General features: G+C 51.8%; 1 protein-coding gene across 1 annotated transcript in view; it reads left to right on the forward strand.

Moving 5' to 3' along the window:
• The window catches only part of UROC1 (urocanate hydratase 1), a 45,043-nt gene that overhangs the window by 23,669 nt on the left and 9,495 nt on the right, over positions 1 to 11,879 (forward strand). Inside the window, exons 14-18 of the mRNA XM_027583207.2 lie at positions 1,101 to 1,222; positions 2,869 to 2,939; positions 5,920 to 6,018; positions 8,273 to 8,372; positions 11,337 to 11,418. Of these exons, the coding sequence (XP_027439008.1) occupies positions 1,101 to 1,222; positions 2,869 to 2,939; positions 5,920 to 6,018; positions 8,273 to 8,372; positions 11,337 to 11,418 (474 nt within the window). The remainder of the gene's footprint in view (positions 1 to 1,100; positions 1,223 to 2,868; positions 2,940 to 5,919; positions 6,019 to 8,272; positions 8,373 to 11,336; positions 11,419 to 11,879) is intronic.

The raw sequence follows: 11,879 nt of genomic DNA on the forward strand, positions 1-11,879 counted from the left end.
CAACACTGAGGGAAGGGGGGGCTGAGGGGGAGGGGGTAACACTGAGGGGAGAGGGGGCTGAGGGGGAGGGGTAACACTGAGGGGAGAGGGGGGCTGAGGGGGAGGGGTAACACTGAGGGGAGAGGGGGTTGAGGGGGAGGGGGTAATGATGTAGGAAAGACATTAGGGTTGGAAGCTGAAGGCCAAGAAAGAATTCTTGAGACATCTTTGGTGCAAAAGGTGATTTTATTAAAGCTCGGGGACAGGACCTGTGGGTAGGAAGAGCTGCACCGGGGTGATGAGGAATGGCCCATTATATACTTTCAAGTTGGGAGGAGGTTACAGATGGTGTAGGTCTCTAAGGAATTTGGAAGCAAGGTTTCCAGGCCTTTGAGGGGGCTAGCTATTGTTGGGAAAAGGTCATTTATTACCGTCTAATAAAACCTTAGTCATGAGATGGGGTATTCAGATGGATATTGGTGGGCCATATGCTTGGGGAATGAGTGCCAACAGGTATCTTGGGGGATAGAGATAAAAGACATTTCTTTTAAAGGAATTTTTATATGTTAAAGTAGGCTTATAGGATCCTGGGGAGGGGGTGCTGTCAAGCTAGGATTGTCTTTTGCCCTTAGCCAAGTATTAACATGGAGGCAGTTGAGTCCCTAGAGGAATGTCTCTCTGCCTGTTTCAAGGACTTGTCAACGGGCTGTAGGCAGTAAGGGAATTGAATAATTTTTCTTCTGCCATTGTTTCCCATATCATAAATACTGAAGGGAAAGGGGGGCTGAGGGGAAGAGGGGAACAAGGGGGAGGGAGGGGGTTGAGGGGGAGGAGGATGCCAGGGAGGGAGGAGGCTGAGGGGGGAGGGCTTCTAAACCGCGGTCCAGTTAGTGGGTTAGGGGCTTCCAGCAATGATTGTGGACACTGAAGCTCTGACTTCACTAAGTGTGCCCACATGCCACGCCCCAACACACACCCCAACCAGCATGCAACTTTCACCCCCTTCTCAGTTCTGGAGCATCTGCAGGCCTTCCCTTCTTGGTTCATGGTAGCCCCGCCCCCGTGAGTGGGTGCAGCCAGTCTGCGGAGCCCCAAGGCCAGGACGCATTTTGTCTTTGCAGGGACATATTCTCCTTGGGATTTGGGCCTTTCCGCTGGGTATGCACGTCAGGGGACCCCCAGGACCTGGCAGTCACAGATAAGCTGGCCACGTCTGTGCTAGAGGAGGCCATTTCTGTTGGAGGTGAGGCTGTGTCATGAGAGATGCTCACAGGCAGGTGGCCCAGCAAAGGCTGGGGTAGCAGCCCACCCCCTGATGCAGCCCCCTTCTCTGCTCATCCCCTGTCTGGCCCCCGCAGTCACGAGAGCATGTGGCCTCGGGTTTATGCCTGTCGACAGTGCTTCTGATTCTTCGCAGCTGTCTGCTGTGCCCCACTCTGCCTTCCCTCTGTCAGAGCTCCTGTCGTGGCCTATGGTTTCTCGGATAGAGAGCGTGGCTCTGCCTTCCCACGTGGATGGTGGTGGTTGTCCCCCCACGGACGACCCGCCCCCGCCCCTTGTTTAACCTCAGTCCCTTCCTGTGTAGTGGATTTGACATGTTGCTTATCACGTGGAGAAGAGGAGGCAAGTATTTGATGAAACTTCCTCAGCTGTCCTAGCTCCTGCCCCCACTTCTCCGCAGCTTTTCTGCAAGTCGCGGGCGCCTTCTTTCCAGTTCTCTGTGTGGATCCTTCAGCCTTGGCTGCTTGTTTTCAGTCCCCAGGGGCCATTTCACCCTGCTGCCCACCCAGGCTCGGTGGGCTGGGGCGGGTTCAGGTTACCCAGAGGCAAGGCCGGCAGTACCGGGAGAGGGTGGGCGGGCACCTGTGTGGGAGGAGCCAGGCGGGGCGGGGCGGGGCGGAGGCCTCCTGGGAAGGAGCAGAAATCGCCAGATGCTGTCTGGTGCTAGAGGAGCCGGCAGGATGGTGGGTGTTCACCCAAACGTCCCTAGAAGCAGCCCTGAGCTGTTGCACCTGCTGGTGGCCACGGTGTAAATACTCTCGGGGTGGCTGATTTCCAGCGCGGCTCCACGTGGAGCGGCTGCAGAATTTCCCCCAGGCAGGTAATCTCAAGAGCAGAGAACCTAGTAAAAGGTAGTAAAGTATTTAGGCAGTGATGACCTGTGAGCATTGCCTTCAAAATGTTTAAAACTGTGAGTTTATTTAATTGAAATTTTAATGATGTCTGTGTCAACTACTGTGTCACACAATTCCTGAAGATTTAAGTCTGCTCCCATGAGCTGGGAGGAGCAGCTCCCAAGCAACACAACTACCACCTGACTCTGCACACCCTGCACACGTTAGCCGACTGGCCCGTCTTGCTGGGATAGGCCAGCTTCTTTCTACCTCAGGGCCTTTGCACTTGCTGTTCTCTCTGCCTAGAGCACTGTTCCCTCAGATCTTTGTGTAGCTAGTTCCTTAGCATTTAGGATGTAGCTTGACCATTACCTCCGCAGAGAGGCCTTTGGTCCCCCTGACCCACCTCCCTAGTGACTACCTCACCACACTTTTATTTCCTTCGTGGCACACAGCAGTCTCTGTTCCCAGGGCCTGGCACAGCACCTGGCATACCGTGAAGACTCAATAGATGTTTGCTGAGGGAATGAGTGTATCAGGCAGTGCGTTGCACACGTCTGTGCATTAATTCATGTGACTATTGGCATTACTGGTCCCAGAAGTCAGATGGCTTGTTGTGGTGCTGGGGATGGGGGCTTCCTGACCCCGTGTCTGGGCTCCATGATGGTTGCAAAACAGGTGTCTGTGCTGAGCAGCTGTCAGAGGGAGGGCCTATGCCTGAACCCAACAGGGCAGAGGCCCCTGGTGCCTGTGACACCCTGCTTTCTCCCTGCAGTGAACCCGGCTGTGAAGCTGCAGTATATGGACAACATCCGCTGGATCCGGGAGGCCACCAAGCACCAGCTGGTGAGGGCTTGGCCTGGTGGGAAGCAGGGGTGAGGTGCTGCTTGCCACGCCCAGGCTGGTAGATGTGAGCCCCGAGACGGTGCCATCATATCCCGTGAGACTGCTTAGGTGGCAGCCTCCTTGGCCTCATAGGAGGCAGCTGCAGCCACCTCATCCAGAAGGCCACCGGACAGAGAAAGCTCAGGGCCTTTCAAAAGGTGCCCTGGGGCCCTGGGGCAGCGACCAGGGTCAGTTAGGTCGTTGCTCACCCAGTTACTCCACAGATAGTTCAAGAGAGTCAGGCCTCCTGGCTTCCCAGCCGTGTGACCTGGGGCGAGTGGCGCAGCCTCTCTGAGCCTCCCGTGTTGTCCGCACAGCAGAGATGCTGCGGGCGGTCTGCACACCCAAGCTGTGGTGGCGTGCAGGCTTGGAGCAGGCCCTCTGGGACAGCCTGTGCATGAGGCACAGCCAAGGCCAGGGCCGAGCAGGGGGGCATGCTGCTGCCTCACTTCTGGGCGTGTGCTCACGTGCACATGATGCCAGGTGGGGACTGCTTTATACAGACCAGTCAGAAAGGTGTCTCCGGGGAGCTGAGTTGGGAGTTTAGCTCTGAACACTGGGGGTTTGGGGGGTGGGGGAGGACCAGCCAAAGCACAGGTCCTGAGGTGGCAGCAGGCTTAGTGTACTGAGGACAAACGAAACACGGGCATTTGGCTTGCACGCCTTTGGCCACAGACCTCGATGGCCAGACACTGCCTGGTGGACACACGTCCATCCCTGGCCTGGGGGTCCTAGGGCCAGAGGGGGACTCCCTTGAGCACCGCCCCTGCGTCCTGGGCTTCTGTGGCCCAACACCACCCACCCAAACTCCTCCTGGGCCAGTGGTTTGCACGCGTGTTTCCGCCACAACTCCCGTGCCAACAGAGGTCTCTGGGACCGCCCGGAATCTGAGAGGACCTCCGGACTGTTGGACTTGAGGATCTGGGCCACAGGGAGGTTGGGCAGGAGCGGAAATGTGCGGGGCCAGTCCAGAGGTGGCCTGGAGAAGAGAAGGACCCAGCCTCTAGGGAAGGGCTCCCACCGAGCAGGAAGGGGCTGGCGGGAGGATGGGAGGTCAGGGGCGTGGGGAGTGGTCCTCTGGATGCCGCTGCAAGGGTGACAGAGAAGCAGGACTGTCTCTTCTGTGTTTGAGTTGAAGTTTTCTGGAAGTTGTGTTCTCTGTACTTGTTTCATGTTGCTCTTTGCCTTAGGAAAGATGGTGATCGCAGAAGCCCATGCTTTTTTAACATTTTAATTGAGTGTAAAGTATACTCTTGATGGAGCTGGCAATTCAATACCAGTTCCTCCTCGATTTTCTTTTTCTGGATCCAAGACATCTGAAAATCTCTGCAGTGCTGACTTCGACTCTAGTTCTTCCCACAGGGCTTTGAGGCAGCTGGTGGGAGTAGAGTCAGGCTGTGGGTTAGCAAGCCACGTGTGAGGAAGAAGCGGCTCACCTCACCGTGCTGGCCGGCGCCGCGGCCCAGACGAGCTCTCTTTTCAGGCTCACGATCACGGGTGTGGCTAGCTCCATCACTTGCTCCTGAACCTTCCACCCCATTCCAGGATGAGTGGCCGGGCAGCTGAGGGAAAACCTACATCCTCTTTGGAGAATCCAGGGTTTCTCAGCCTCGGCACTACTAATGTTTGGGGCCAAATCATTTATTTTTTCAACTGTGGCAACATATATATTACCATAAAATTTTCCATTTTAACCATTTTTAAGGTACAGCTCAGTGGCTTTTAAGCACACTTACATTGCGTGCAACTGTCACCACCATCTGTCTCCAGACTTCTTCATCTTCCCAAGCTGAAACTCTGTCCCCATTAAAACACGAACTCCTCATTCCCCTCCCCCAGCCCCTGGCAGCCACCATGATGCTTTCTGTCTCTGTCTAATTGACGGCTCTAGGGACCTCATGTAAGTGGGATCATGCAGTAATTGTCCTTCTGGGACTGGTCTCTTTCACTCACCATGATGTCCTCAAGGTTCATCCATGCTGTAGAGTGTGTCAGAATTCCCTTCCTTTGCAAGGCTGAATAATATTCCATCATCTGCTTAGAATGTATCTATTTTGCTTATCCGTTCATCCGTCAATGGATACCTGGGGTGCTTCCACATTTTAGCTATTGTGAGTAATGCTGCTGTGAACATGGGGGTGCAAATATCTGTGCGAGTGTCTGGGGGCCAGATAAGTTTCTGTTGTGGGGGGCCATTGTGGGATGTTTAGCAGCACCCCTCCCCTGCTGGCAGCACCCGAACGTGTCTCCAGGCATCGCCCCATGTCATCCTGGCTGAGAGCCACTGTGCCAGACAGGGATTCCTGTTTACTCACTGCAGTGTCCGTTTCCTGATAGCCCTTGTCTTACCCTCCAGAGGGGCTGCTCCTGGCGTTTCCATCCACAGGCGCTCGGCCGTGCCGCCTACTGCCCAGGTGGTCATGGCAAGAGGCTCAGCCTCTGTGCCCCGGTTTTCTCATCTGTAAAGTGGAGCCTAGGATGAGAATAATAGCACCTTCCTCATTAACTCACCAGTGAGCGACGGTATGCAGAGTACTCATGGCTGCGCCAGGCACAATCCAAAATTGCATTAGGCGGCGTTAATATTATTTTTATTGAAAGGACTCAAGCAGGGGTATGCTCCTAACAGTTAACATCCCTAGCATGGGCGGGTCAGGGTTTGGAGACCCCTCCTGGGGTTAAGCCTTGAGGTGCTGGGTCACTGAGGGACGTCTGGGGGCCTCGACTGCATGCAGACATGTAGGGGGTTGGCGTGGTGGCCTGGGGGGCTGCACATGAGGGCCCACCTCAGGCCTGCAGACTGTAGAGCTACCACACACCTTGGGGTCCTCCACGACCTCCCTCGAGGGGACTATCTGGCTGCTGGCAGACCTGTCACCCAAGTCTCCCCCTGCGTATCACTAGGTCACCAAGGTTCCTCTTCTTTCCCTTTTCCCTTCAGGTGGTGGGGTCCCAGGCGAGGATCCTGTACTCAGACCAGAAAGGCCGTGTGGCCATTGCTGTGGCCTTCAACCAAGCCATCGCCCGTGGGAAGATCAAGGTGACGCGTCCTGTGCTGCAGGCAGGAGGCCTCCCCTGGTTTCCTTGCCTTCGGTGACGGCACAGCCCTGAGGCCCCAGGGTCTGTGTTTGTGTCAAGTGGGTGGCAGATAACTGGGGACCAGGAGTGATGAGGCCTGTCCTCAAACCCAGTCTCTGAGATGTTCCCTGCTGTGTGACCTTGGGCGAGTCAGGTGCCCTCTCTGAGCCTCAGGTTCCATCTTCTGTGAGAAGAGACTAATGTTTTTCTCATTAGTGTGAGGATTGAGTGAGTCATCTTTCTTGAATTATCTTCTTTTTTTTAAAATTATCTTTTTATAAACCATGATAAACTTCCCTGGCTTTCCCCCATTTTCCTCCTAGTCAGCCGGCCCACCATGGAAGACATGGAGCTCTGGGCACACTCATTTGGAGGGCCGTCTTACTCCCGTTCCATAGGCTCATGCCGCAGAGTTCTTGCTGGTGTCCCTGTGTTTGGGAGAGCCAGTACTAATGATCACATATGAAAGGGAAATCAGGTTGGATGAACGTGACGCCTGTTCCGGTGGGTGGTTTTGGTGGCGGCAAGGACAGCAGCCCCAGCCCAGCTCAGGGAGTGCTGCCAGAGCACCCTGCTAGTGTGCTTAGGAGGAGGGCTGGGGCAGCTCTGGCAGGACGTCTCTGTAGGTGCGCTCACGTCCGGGCTGCCATTGGCTGGTTGGCACGGAGAGCTGGATGTCTTATTCATTCATTCCACGTGCGTGATTGAGCGCCTCCTCCATGCCAGGCTTGTTCTAAAGGACTGGGGACCACGTGGCGGAGAGCCAAATAGACAGGGTCCCGACCTCATCCACGCACTAGGGTGGGGAAACTGATGATGCAGGATAAAGGCATAAATTCAGAGGGAACTTCAGATGGTGATGAACATGAGAAGAAAATGAATGGGGGTAATGGGGTGAGGGTGATGGGGAACAAGTGGCAGGGAGTGGGTAAGCGGTGGGAATGAGTGGTGACTTTAGACAGGGTGGTGAGAACAGGCTTCTAAGTGCTGATGTAGAACTGAGACCTGAATATCTGGAAGGTGCTAGAATCCCTGGGGGTTGGCAGTTCAGAGCAAATGTGAAAAGCAAGCTTGGCCTGTTCAAGGAAAGGAGAAAAGGGTTTCTTAATTCAGAGCAATGGGGAGTTCTGCTTTCAGCAAGATACCTCCTCTTACGCAGGGAGCCCGTGAAATCCTATGACCACGGGGGAGGGCTGGGAAGACCAACACTCATGGGGCCAGCCATAGTTCCTTTGTGAGACACTCAAGAAATTTCCCTGTTCTAGTGCGGGAAGAGCTTGCCTGTTGCAGCTGGGCTGCCTGCCTTCCTCCCCCTGAGGACAGCCAAGAGGAAGGGGCAGCTGGGCCAGACTAGCTCTCACCTCATGCTTGCAGGCATGGAACATTCCCCGTTGCCCCAGCCCTCCACGTCTACCATGTAATTGTTCCAGTTAGAACTTGTTTTTTTTGTAATGGAACCACCCTGTGCCTGGCACAAGGGAGCCCGGTTGACCTGTCCTTAGCCACAGCCCCACTCAGCCTTCCCCAGGGCTGCACTGTATTCTGTCATTGGGGCGGAGAGCTGCAGAGCTGCCTGGCAGCACGTCACAGACCCCCAAGCAGCCTGAGATCTTTGGGAAACAGGAAGAGTTGCCAACACATGCATTTGAAAAACCAAACCCCCGTGCTTTCACCATGTGAAAAGTCTCTGTCCTCACAGAGAATGGCAGCACAGAAAGGATCCTGGTGATTTCCTTGTCCAGAAAACCAAGGCCCAGAGAGGAAGCGCCCACCCGGCACCCCTGGGCTATCTGTCTGCCTCTTTCCTTAGAGTGCAGGCTCAGGGGAAAGCCCAGACTCTAGTGTACTGTGTGTGGATTTAAATCCCAGCCTGTCCACTTACCAGCTCTATGGCACTGGGCAAGTTTCTTCTCCTCACTGGACCTCAGTTTTCCTGTCTATAAAACAGGCATGGTAACAGGCATACCTATCTGGATAGAGTCGCTGAGACTGCCCAGTGAGCCAACACAGGCATAGCACCTGGGTGGCCACGCATGTAGAAAGCACCCAATCTTTGGAATCTGTTAGTAGCTACAGGAAGCCATCAGAAACATCTATGCTTCCTCTTGTTGAGGAAGGTCTGTTTCCAGGGGGAGCGATCCAAAGGGCTTCTGGTGTGTGCCAGGCAGCTATGGTAGACACTGTTGGCTGACATCTCATATCCTTCCCTACTGCAGGCACCGGTGGTCCTGAGCCGAGACCACCATGATGTGAGTGGCACAGACAGCCCCTTTAGGGAGACCTCCAACATTTATGATGGCTCTGCTTTCTGTGCAGGTGAGGAAGACAAAAATTTTTTTAAATCTTTTTAATGTTGGATTTAATTTTGTTTAAAAATCAGTTGATTCATTCAGTCAGTCATAATGCTGCAAAAAATGTTCTGGCATCTGAGAGACTTGGCATAGGGTGACCAGCCCAGCACACAGGGGTTTCTGGGATCTGGGATTTCTGGTTTTAAACTGGGCTAGTGTCAGGCAAAATGGGACAGTTGGATGCCCTAGACTCAGTTGTGCACCTGACCCTGTCACTTGCTAGGCGGCCTTCAACAAGGCATTTTAAAATCTCTGAACCTCAATTTCCTCATCTGTAAAATGGAAATAACAATAGTACCTACTTCAGAGTGTTGTTGTGAAGAATGAGATTAATTAATACGTGTGCAGCATTAGGTCAGTGTCCTGCAGCCAGCGTTCAACGAAGGTTATCTGCTGCAGCTGCTGTGACTGTTCTGCTTCTAAACCCACTACAATCATAATCATCACAGAGGCTGGTGGGTTCTAGTCCTGCATAGCTTGCTCATTCCCAGCACTTGGGGGCTCCTTCCATTATGGATGGGATGCCAAGCAAAGGAGGTGGACACTCAGGAATCCTGTCTGTATCACTTTTTTGAAGGAGTTGATATATTTCATGTAAGTTATCAAATTTATAGGTATAGAGTTGTATTCCTTTATCTTTTTAATGTCTGTGGGGTCAGTTGTGATGTCTCCTCTGTCATTCCTGATATTGGTCATTTGTGTCTTCTTTCTTCTTGATCAGTCTGCTTAGAAATTTATCAACTTTATTGATCGTCCCAAAAAAAGAAACTTCTAGTTTTATTCATTTTTTTTCTATTGCTTTTCTGCTTCCAAGGTCATTGATTTTTTTTTTTAAGATTTTATTTATTTGACAGAGAGAGACACAGTGAGAGAGGGAACACAAGCAGGGGGAGTGGGAGAGGGAGAAGCAGGCTTCCCGCTGAGCAGGGAGCCTGATGTGGGGCTCGATCCCAGGACCCCAGGATCATGACCTGAGCCAAAGGCAGCCGCTTAATGACTGAGCCACCCAGGCGCCCCCCAAAGTCATTGATTTCTGCTCTAATCTTCAGTATGTCCTTCCTTCTACTGGCTTTGGGTTTAAATTGCTCTTCTTTCTCTGGCTTCATAAGGCAGAAGTTGAGGTTACTGATTTGAAACCTTTTTTTTTTTCTAATAGAGGTATTTAATGCTCTAAATTTCCTTCTAAATACTGCTGTAGCTGCATCCTGCAAATTTTTATATATTTTCATTTTCATTCAGTTCAAAATATTTGTTAATTTCCCATAAGACTTCCTCTTGGATCCATTGGTTACTTGAAGTATCTTTTTTAATTAATTAAACATTTTTTAGAGAGAGAGTGTGCAAGTGGGGGAGAAGAACAGAGAGAGAGAGAGAGAGAGAGAGAGAATCTTAATCAGGCTCCATGCTCAATGCAGAGCTCAAAACAGGGCTCAATCTCATGACCCTGAGATCATGACCTGAGCCAAGTAGGATGCTTCACTGACTGAGTCATCCTGGCACACCTAGAAGTATCTTTTTAAATTTCCAAGTTTTAGGAGACTTTTCAGATACCTTTATTACTGACTTCAGGTTTAATTCCATTATAGTCTGAGAAGTACTTTATATTTGTTCTGTTCTTTTAAATTTGTTAAGTGTTGTTTGGTGGCCAGAAAATGGTCTATCTTCTTGCACTTAAGAACATATGTTCTGCTGTTATTTGGAGGGTTCTACAGATATCAGTTAGGTCAGGTTGGTTGATAATGCTGTTCTGTTCATCTGGAGCCTTACTGATTTTCTGCCTAATTTTCTGTAAATTACTGAGAGAAAGTGGTGAAGTCTCCACCTGTGTATGCGGATTTGTCTGTTTCTCCTTTCAAGTCTTAACCATCTTTGCTCCAAGTACTTTAAACCTATGCTGTTAGGTGCACACTCATTTCAGTTTCTGATGTCTTCTTGGAGAACTGACATCTTTATCATTATGTAATGTTCTTCTTTGTCCGTCATAATATTCCTTGCTCTGAAATTCTGATATTAATATAGTTTATATTCATATCTATGGCCACTCTAACAAGATACCACAAACTTAATGGCTTAAAACAACACAAATGTATTCTCTCACAGTTCTGAAGGTTGGAAGTCTGAAATCAGATTTGGTGAGCAAAAGCTAAGACATGGCTGGGCCGTGGCATCTCAGGAGGCCCTAGAGTTTCCCAGCCTTTCTCAGGTTCTAGAGCTGCACTTCTTGCATTTCACAGCCCAGTATAAGGAGGAGGGTGTTGTTAGGATTCTCCCTGATCTTCTCTGGGAGGACTCAGCTGGGTTTTTGGAGGAAGAGCCTTCTAGAACATGCACACCCCCTTATATCTGTGTCCCAGGGGCCTCAAGGTTTCAGACAAGCTCATGCTTGTCCTTTAGCAATTTGTTAGAGACACATGTAAGGTGACCAGCCTGGGTTCTGTTTCTCTGTGCAAGGGCCTGTCTCTCCCCAGACTGTAATTAGTTAGTTGCCCCGGGACCTCAGTTCTCTGTTGGGGTCAAGGACAGTCATTAATTTGTAGTTTGTCCTCCACCCTTATTTTGTTGTTGTTGTTGTTTTGTTTTAAGGGGGGGGGAGTGACTCTCTTTGGCTCTCTGCATCCATGAACTAAAATCAGTACCACCACCCCTTTAATTCTTTTGTTCTTTCTGCTTCTGGGGCACTATATCTGGCATTCAGTGCTGGAGAGCATAACTATACAGAAGGATAACGGTGGGTACTTGAGCACTTGTCAGTACTCCACCTTTGCGTGGCTCTGCAAACATAAATTATTGCTGTTTCTAGAGTCTGTGCCTAGTTCCCTATCTGTCCTTCAGGCTCCACTCAGCCCATTGTCACCCTGTTCGGAGCCTGACCTGGCCCCCCAGCCCACCTCATTCAGGGCATGATGGGCGGTGGCCTCTGTTTCCACAGACATGGCTGTGCAGAACTTCGTGGGAGATGCCTTTCGAGGTGCCACCTGGGTCGCTCTTCACAATGGCGGGGGTGTCGGCTGGTAAGGTTTTTGGAGAACTGGGTGCTGCGGGTGTGGGCTGGTGTAGAGGTCTCAGGAATTCCCTTGAGGGTCCTGGGCCCTGCCTCCCCTGAGCTCGCTCTGCTGACAACGTTGCTGTGACGTGTTCCTCATGTGAACAGGAAATCACAGGACATGGCCGAGCCACTCTACCTTTCAGAGTCTCACCTGTTGCACTGGACACAAAGGCTGTAAAAACCATGCCTACAGTTATCGTGTCAGTTTCCCCTTTGTTTTCACAGATGTTTTCTCAGGAATTCTCAGTGCTGTCCTGGCCCGGGCCTTCTCCACTGACGTGCCCGGGTAGCTGGGCTGGGAGGTGGGAGACCTGGATTCTGGGCTCTCCTGGGTCCCCGGCTCACAGCTCTGCCCTGCCAGACCTGTTCCCAGTCTGTGCCATGAGGAAATTGGGGTTTGTAGAAGGGTCTTATTCCGGCTGACAG

Source organism: Zalophus californianus, chromosome 1 (genome assembly GCF_009762305.2).
Source record: "Zalophus californianus isolate mZalCal1 chromosome 1, mZalCal1.pri.v2, whole genome shotgun sequence".
Lineage (NCBI taxonomy): Eukaryota > Metazoa > Chordata > Mammalia > Carnivora > Otariidae > Zalophus > Zalophus californianus.